Source organism: Camellia sinensis, chromosome 4, assembly GCF_055761805.1.
Source record: "Camellia sinensis isolate YWXY chromosome 4, ASM5576180v1, whole genome shotgun sequence".
Classification (NCBI taxonomy): domain Eukaryota; kingdom Viridiplantae; phylum Streptophyta; class Magnoliopsida; order Ericales; family Theaceae; genus Camellia; species Camellia sinensis.
The window spans coordinates 142,138,092-142,146,975 of record NC_138964.1 but is presented as its reverse complement, the minus strand read 5'-3'; the positions used below and the strand labels follow the sequence as shown (position 1 = coordinate 142,146,975).

The 8,884-nt window shown below is 44.4% G+C and overlaps 1 protein-coding gene across 1 annotated transcript; it reads right to left on the bottom strand.

Moving 5' to 3' along the window:
• Positions 1 to 4,921: 4,921 nt before the first annotated feature.
• On the bottom strand, positions 4,922 to 5,828 carry LOC145824094 (uncharacterized). The gene is made up of 2 exons (XM_082923684.1): positions 5,239 to 5,828; positions 4,922 to 5,129 (listed from the first exon to the last, which is right to left on the bottom strand). The coding sequence occupies exons 1-2, from the start codon at positions 5,826 to 5,828 to the stop codon at positions 4,922 to 4,924; spliced, it is 798 nt and encodes a 265-aa protein (XP_082779810.1).
• Positions 5,829 to 8,884: the final 3,056 nt, after the last annotated feature.

The window sequence follows — 8,884 nt, the reverse complement described above, 5'->3', positions numbered from 1 at the left end:
GCCGGCAGCATGATGTCAATGAAAGAATTGGCCGCTTAAAGGTTGAAGCTGAGGGTGAAAGAAGTAGGGCCAAGTTCGAGGCGATGAGAGCTGCAATGGAAAGTGCTCGAGCCAAAGCTGAAAAGGAGAGGGCTCGGACTACTAACTAGCTTAGATTAGAAGCCGAGGATAGGGCGAACGCGAGCGAGGAGTCGCTCAAGTTAACCCAGGAGGCGCAAGTTAACCCAGGAGGCGCTGCCCAAGGCAAAGGCCGAGTTAGAAGAATTGAAGGCGGCCAAGGAAAAAGCCGAATCTGAAGCTTCTACAGCGCTAGAAGTTGGGAAGAGCACCACCTTGAAGGAATAAGTAGATGAGGTCCCCAAATTCAAGAATCGAGGATTCAAACATGGATGGCTCAAAGCCCTTGCTTCTGCTGGAGTTACATTCGCCTTGCCAATTCCATACGAGCAAGTGGACGTCGAGCCACTTGAGTCTGATCCCGAGGATTGATCTGGGACACATTTCAGTTTTATTAGGCATCTTTAATTTTGATGTACATTTTTTGTTTAGTGGATCTTTGTTAGTTGAAGGTAATTTTCATGTATAAATTAGTTACTATCTGTGCTCAATTTATTAATGAAAATTTCCTTTCCATGTCACTATTATTTGTACGAAGTTTCTGATATTAATGAAGAGTTTTGCCTTCCACTACTTTGGATAAAATGATTACCGTCTGTTGTGCTTTCTAACCAGCGATTGGAATCAGTGTAATCTTGGTAATTATATTAGTTAAACTTTAATTTATCTGAACAGGTAAATGGACTCTTGGTGCCGAATAGGACTAGTAAATCGATTCGAGAAGCGGCTGCGGCACTGAAGCCGAATAGATTGATGGATCTGTCCTTGCCCCAGCTAGTTCGCGAATGTTAAACGGAGAATCATACCATATTGATTAGTCGATTCGTGAAGCGGCTGCGACACTCAAGCCGGATAGATTGATGAATCTGCTCTCGCCCCAACTGGTTCGCGAAGGTTAAACGGCGAATCGTACAAATTGATTAGTTGATTCGTGAAGCGGCTGCAACACTCAAGTCGGATAGATTGATGAATCTGTCCTTGCCCCAGCTGGTTTACGAATGTTAAACGGTGAATCGTACAAATTGATTAGTCGACTCGTGAAGCGGCTGCGGCACTTAAGCCGGATAGATTGATGAATCTGCCCTTGCCCCAGTTGGTTCGCGAACGTTAAACGACGAATCATATCATATTGATTAGTCGATTCGAGAAGCGGCTGCGGCACTGAAGGTGGATATATTGATGAATTTGCCCTTTCCCCAGCTGGTTCGCGAATGTTAAACGGCAAATCATACCATATTGATTAGTCGATTCGAGAAGCGGCTGCGGCATTCAAGCCGGATAGATTGATGAATCTGCCCTCGCCCCAGCTGGTTCGCGAACGTTAAACGCGAATCATACCATATTGATTAGTCGATTCTAGTTCGCGAACGTTAAACGCCAAATAACAGTGTGTGATGGGGGCACGACTGGGTCGGCGTCGGGCTGTTGAGGTTTCGATATTAATGAGATTGCCTCGGTGGCGCTGCCCTCGTAGGGAATAAATGAATGAAGGTCCTATTTGCGTGCTCAGTGAGCAACTCAGTTTAGGTCTTTGATGAAGAATAAACGAGTGTGAATGTCGAATAGACTCTTTTTTAACAGCAAAGGGGAGGCGAGGATGCTAGCAGAGCTGGGAGGAAACATGAATCGAAGTGGCGAACCTTCGCGGGTGGGAGGCAGGACTTCGAGGGATCAGGAGAGACGTGGATCTCCTCGTCGTCGAAGTAGGTCGCCTAGGGGGGAGAAGGAGCCACAGAGCAAATTCCCGCAACCTCGTTTTGGAAGGGAGCCCGGTGCAAATCCACGCCCATTGAGCTTTGCAGTCTTCGTGGGGAATAGACCCATGACAGATGCGGACTCGATCGTTTGAGATTTAAGTGTGACGGTCGAATTTGCTTGACAGATTTTTCTTCCCGAGGTCCAACAGTCGATGGTAGGTTGGCAAGACTTCGAAGTGTTTTGTGAAGGCATTCATGGTGTGGTGAAGAGGCTCTACATCGCCTACGAAATCGGCATGCGTCTCCGTGTTGCCCACTGAGAAATAGAGAAGAGGGATGAATGCATCCGAAACTTGGAGGCTCGTGTGGAAGATGCTGAACATGAGCTACGGAAGGTCAAGGCCGTTCACGGACAACCCGTCGGATAGGCTAACCCAATCGTTGAAGAAAGGGTCACCCAACGGCTCATTAGTATCGTGCTCGCTGATCGAGATACGGCGAGCATGTTCGCGATGGAATCCGCGAAGGGGAGGGCCTATGAAAAAGGCTTCCACGATGGCTAAAAAGTTGGGATACAAAAGACCAAGGAAAAACTTGCCGAGGAAATTTGTCGATGCGAAAATCGTGGATTTAAGCATGGTTGGATCAAGGCGCTTCAGGCCGAAGAAGCTCTCCAAGCGATGGGCGTCGACTCGGCATTGCCACTGTACCAACATAGCCATTTTCCGTTTGCCGCCTTTGAAGTCGAGCAGAGTGAAGATGAGGGAGACGTTGTGTAAAAACCCTCAAAGTAACATTCGAACGCGTATCGCGTTCATAACTATGTAATTATTGCCTGATTAAATAAAATGTCCTATTTTAAAAGTTTGATTGTAATTTGGATTCGGCACACACGTGTTTGCTTGTGTTTCATTTATAAACATTGACCGGCCCGAGTCAGCTAGTCATTTTAATTCCAAACGGTTATATGCCGGCTTGTCATGAGCACTCTTCGTTAAATATATATTTTGCATGTTACGCGCGATCAATCGCGCCGAGGAGGCTCCAAATTCGGAGGCTCAGCCGGCCCAAAGGCGTCATGTGCCAGGGGCTCCGAATTCGGAGACAGTCGGCGCATGGAGTGGCTATGGCTAATATCGCTTGGCATCCGTCTTTTGGAGTTCAGTGTTAATAAAATCACCTCGGGGTTACCGCAAGGTGTTTTGAAATAAATCGCCTCGGATTTTTTGCTCTAGAGGCTTCGCTTATTGTGCTCAAACTCGATTTAAAACATTTTGTTGTGTGGGGTTAGATAAGTGTATATTTCGAATGTAGTTTTTCTTTAGTAGCAAAGGAGAAGCTTGGACTCTGGCTGAGCTTGAGATTGTAATGAATCGCAGCAGAGAACCCACTCGCGCGGAAGGTAGGGCGTTCAAAAGACGAGAAAAACGTCAGCCTCTAAGTCGTCAAAGTAGAGCACCTCGAAGGGACAAACAACAATGGCAAAGTTCTCCGCAGTCGCGACCGAGAAATAAGGCTGACGTAGCGCCACGACCGTTGGGTATTATTGTTTTGGTGGGGAATTCCTTCATTGTCTTGGATCTTGGCTTTGACATTGTCTACGGTGTCGAAGGTCCCAGCCTCAAGGGTGATTATCTCGTTGGTGTGAATCGTGGATTCTAGCGCGGCCAGATCAAGGCATTTCATGTTGCGGGTGCTCTTGATCAGCGGGCATTGACTCGGCGCTACCGCTCGTCCCAACGCGACGCCGTATGAGAACAGATTGTAATGCGTCGAATGCGGATTGAGTTTTTTGTAATTACTGTTTAATCGAATAAAATGTTTCATTCTAGAAGTTAACTTCATTTTGAATTTTTATATGCTTAATTAAGCATCTTATTCTGAATGCTGGATTGTTTTGTCTTGTTCACGCGGTTGTGCTGGTTCAACCTACATATCTCTGCTTCGAAGTGTAAATGTTTTCATTCTGGAGGGCGCTCTGAATTCGAAAAATTACTCGGCCCTTGAGCGCCGCTCGATGACACTGGTCAACCGAATTTTGGAGGCTTTATCGGCCCTAAGACGTTATGCACCAATGGGACATCGAATCCAGATGCTTTAATCGGCCAATCGTGATATCCATAAAGGGCGCTCCGAATCCGGAGGCTTTCTTGGCCCAAAGACGTCATTCGCCGATGGGGCTTTGAATCCGAAGACTTGAATTGGCCATTCGTGATATCCACGAAGGGCGCTTCGAATCCGGAGACTTTTAATCGGCCAATCGTGATATCCACGAAGGGCGCTTCGAATCTGGAGACTTTTAATCGGCGAATCGTGATATCCACGAAGGGCACTCCGAATCCGAAGGCTTTGTGAGCCAATCGTGATATCCACGAAAGACGCTCCGAATTTGGGGGCTTTAATCGGCCAATCGTGATATCCACGAAGGGTGCTCCGAATCCGCAGACTTTATGAGCCAATCGTGATATCCACGAATGGCCCTTTGAATCCGAAGGCTTTAATCAACCAATCGTGATATCCATGAAGGGCGCTCCGAATCCGGAGACTTTATGAGCCAATCATGATATCCACGAAGGGCGCTCCGAATCCGGAGGCTTTGTGAGCCAATTGTGATATCCACGAAGGGCGCTCCGAATCCGGAGGCTTTAATCGGCCAATCGTGATATCCACACAAGGGCACTCCGAATCTGGAGGCTTTAATCGGCCAATCGTGATATCCACGAAGGGCGCCCCGAATCCAGAGGCTTTAATCGGCCAATCGTGATATCCACGAAGGGCGCTCCGAATCCGGAGGCTTTAATCGGCCAATCGTGATATCCACGAAGGGCGCTCCAAATCCAGAGACTTTAATCGGCCAATCGTGATATCCACGAAGGGCGCTCCGAATCCGGAGACTTGATTTGGAATATTGTTAAGCTGGATTTCACGTTGAGTAAACACGAATCTTTGCATTACTTACAAAAGTGGAAAGTGTACATGGTGAGCCATTCAGAATCAATATCATTCCCTATTGGTCGGGTTTAATGATAGAATTTGCGCAAATGTGTTAGGAGCAAGGCCGCAGACCAAACTTTCCATCAACCGGCCCCCCCATCATCTGGTATCGCCTAGAGCTTCCGTGGCTTATCGTCAGCGAGCCGTCCAACGTCAACGAGACTCTCGATTCGACACTTCAGTGGAGTTGACCTGTGTCTCCGTTGGTGCCTTTCTAGAAAGGAGATAGCATGCTTGTGTGGATTGCCGAGAACCACGGATTTGCTCAACGCCGTGTTTGGTCGGAAAGCGTAGTAGCTGATGATAGGTGCTTGGCACGGCCTGAATAGTATGTAGCCAAGTTTGCCCCATGATGAGGTTATACGGCGAAGGGAGCTTGACGACCACGAATTCCACATCCACTGTTTGGGAGCCCGCCTGAATGGGTAACGTGATCTTCCTCAACGGGTACTCTGGATTTGCGTTGAAGTCAAATAATGGATGAGGAGCTGGAGATAGGTCTGATTCGTTGAAGCCGAGTTTGAGGAAGGTCTCGTAGTATATGACCTCCGAACTGCTTCCCTGGTCTATGAGGACGCGTTCGACGGTAAATCGATTCACGTGTAGTTCAATGACCAATGGATCAATATGGGGGAGCGTTATGTTGATAAGATCAGAATCGTCGAAGATGATGCTCGGAGCTTCGTGGGGCTGTCCCACTTGTGTGCGTTGCTTCTGGGGGGCTGAATGAATTGAGTTTACGGTACATGGCGTTGGAAGGCCGTATATCATATTTATTACGCCGAGGGGAGGTGACTCCTGCCGAAGGGCAACAGTTTTGATTGTGCTCTTGCGGATGTGTTGCTGGAGCTGATCATCTTGCACCAATTCCACGAGATGGTCTTTCAAGGCATAGCAATTGTCCGTATCATGACCATGATCTTTGTGATATTCACAACGCCTATCCCGCCTTCTTGTGTCAGAAGGTCCCACTATCTTGGACGGCCATTTGAAGAACAGAAGATGTTGGATTTTGGTCATAATAGAGCTGATTGGCTCTGACAGCTCTGTATATTTCTTGTCAGCGCGCTTTATGCGCCTGCTATTGACCTCGAGTTGTTCATTTGCCTAGTGTGAGCATTGATCACTAGATCGGCAGGAGTCCCGTCTCCTGTCTCGTTTAGCCCGCTGTCGTGGTTCAGGGCTCTGAGGTGGTGTGGAACTTATTGGCTGTGCAATCTCGGAAGGGGCCGTTTTGTTGGCCATGTGTCCGGCTTTAACCCGCAAGGCGTCATCTTCCACATTACAGTATTCCTCTACTTTTTTCATCAACCCCCCGACTGTTTTGGGGGGTCTTCTAGTCAAGGAACTACGGAGGGAATTATCTGGGTGTAATCCCATTTTGAAGGCGGTGATGGCCATGGAGTCGTTACAAGCATTGTCAACAAGATTAAAACATTCCCAATATCGCGCCGAATATGCTTTTAGTGTTTCTCCTGGTAGGATTTGCATTGCCCAGAGAGAGTCGGCTTGCTTCGGCTGGACTTCGTTGGCGATGAATCTGGCTCTGAAGGATTTTTGTAGTTAGTGGAAGGCTTTGATTAAAGTCGGCTCCAGTTTATAATACCACCTGACCACCAATGGTCCCAAACTGCTAGGAAATATTCGGCACATGAGGGCCTCGTGATCTGTATGCAATGTCATGGCCTGCTTGTAGTGGTGGATGTGGTCAGTGGGGTCTGATTTGCCGTCGTACAAGGTGAACGATGGTGCTTTGAATTTCTTGGGTAGCGCAGCCTTTGCAATCTATCGTACAAAGGGATCCTGTTGGTCTTCGTCTGAACTGTTCCTTCTTCGTTTGGGCATTGCACGGGGACTTTCTTCGGAAGAACTGGTGGTTTCGTGTCATCCCTTCTTCCTGGGCTCTGGGGATAATGAGTCAGAGTTGCTATTAGTGTCTTGTCATTCTCGAGGTTGTCAACCACCTGCCTTCGGAGGTTGTTCTGGATTTGGGCGCGCAGCTTGCTTGGACTTCGCCATTTCCAGGGCCAAATCTTCACGAAGACATTCGTTCTCAGTGATCATGTTTTCTAACCTCTGTTCATTTTGCTTTGCTTGTTCCATGATCACCTGCATTGTCTCGTGCTACGAAGTCGAGGGTGAGGCAAAATTCAAGGCACGTCTTGCGGCGATAGTCTCTGTTCTAAGCAAGTTTGTTGGAGTGGTTTCCTCTTGGGGTAGAGGGTTGACGGGGACTGTTGGAGGATCTTCCGTCACGCTCGCCATGGATGTGCTTGAGTATTCCCATAGACGGCGCCAATTGTGGAGAAGTGGTTTGGAAATACTCTTCTGATCCTGGGAAACGATCGAGATCCTCTTTCGGTCACCTGAAAAGGAGTATACACTCCGGCGGGGGTGCCGGAATTAGCACTCCGACGGACAAGTCAGTAACCGCATTCAAGAATACTTATATTCTAAGTTAAGTGCTACAATTCTCACATACCTTTCTGAGTTTGTTGTTCCTTTATTTATACTTGTTTCTTGGGCCTCATGGCCAGGCCCACTTGTCGCTCATCGTCCTCTTATTTACTCGGCTCCATGGTTCAGTATCTGTTCGACCCATCTGTTATATTCGGCATCCTTATCGTGCAAAGTAGAGCCGTGTAATATATGTCTTTTAGAGTACGGTTCTGATTATTCCAATTATTCGGCTCCCACAGAAAAGGAGGCTGATTTGATTTGATTTGATTTGTTTTCAAAAAAGTGAGTGGCAAGTGATTTTCAAAACAGTTTATTTTTGTAAGACAAATATAATAAAATAATATAGTTATAATTATTATGGGATCAGGGTCATTGCTTATATAGCAGTGTAGTTGTGTAGCTTATAGAAATTATTTTGAATTTTGTTTTCATCATTCGAACCGTTCAAGTTTTAGAGAACATCGAATAGAACATACTTGTAAAAAATGAAATTGATCAGATCGATAGATCCTTCATCAACTCGAATTTGTATATATATATATATATAAAATTATGTAAGTATTAAACTGAATACAAATGTGAGTTGATAAAAGGTCTATCGATATTCGATCAACTTGATTTTTTTATAGATATGTTCGACTCGATGTTGTTTAAAAATTGAACAGTTCGAATGATAAAAATAAAGTCTGAAATAATTACCATAAGCCGCACAATAGTCACTGTTGTGCAAGCTGCACAACAGTGACTCCAACTCCAATTATTATATCAATGTTGTTGTTGTTGTTGTGGTTGTTTGTTTGTTTGTTTGTTTTTTTTTTTTTTTTTGTGAATGATCTACACAGAGGGATTTAAAATATTAACGGAATAGATTATCAAAATGAGACCCGTGATAGGCTCCTTACATAATCTTATCACATTTGTCTTCAAAAAAATAAACGGTAATTGTACGTTTAAAAATAATTAATTTTTTTAAAAAAATTAAATGTAATAAAAATATATAATTATAATTATTAAATCGTTTTCAATTTTGAAAAATTTACCTATAAATCCCATATTGAGGAATGGTAATCCGATTAGTCCCAAGAGTTTTTGTTATAGACCAATTAGTCCCATTGGTTTTGGAAAGGTAGATTTAATATATTATTTAAAAATTGAATATACGGTTATACTCGTAAAGATAAGATACATAACCTATGATAATCAAATTTGGGATGAATTTTTATATGAGATTTTTTTTTTTTATTATTTGGAATGACTTGAGATATGAAATTCTCCAAACATTCCAAAAGGATATGGGATTGTTCAAATATTTCAAAAGGAGTACAAAAACTCCTTACTAAGGTTTGAGCAAATGTATAATTTCAGTCTGTAATACTCTCATATAACACTCAAATGTAATACTTCCAAAAAAACTCCTTATTATCTTCTTTTCAAATATAACACTCAAAAAAAATTTACTTAGTGTAGTACTCCAATGTAACACATAAAAAAAATTCTTAATATATTTTTTTAAACATAATATTCTGATGTAACACTTAAAAAAAAAATGTGAGATTCTTCAAACCATTCTAAAAGGGTGTGAGATTCTTCAAATCATTCCAAAAGGAGTACAAAAA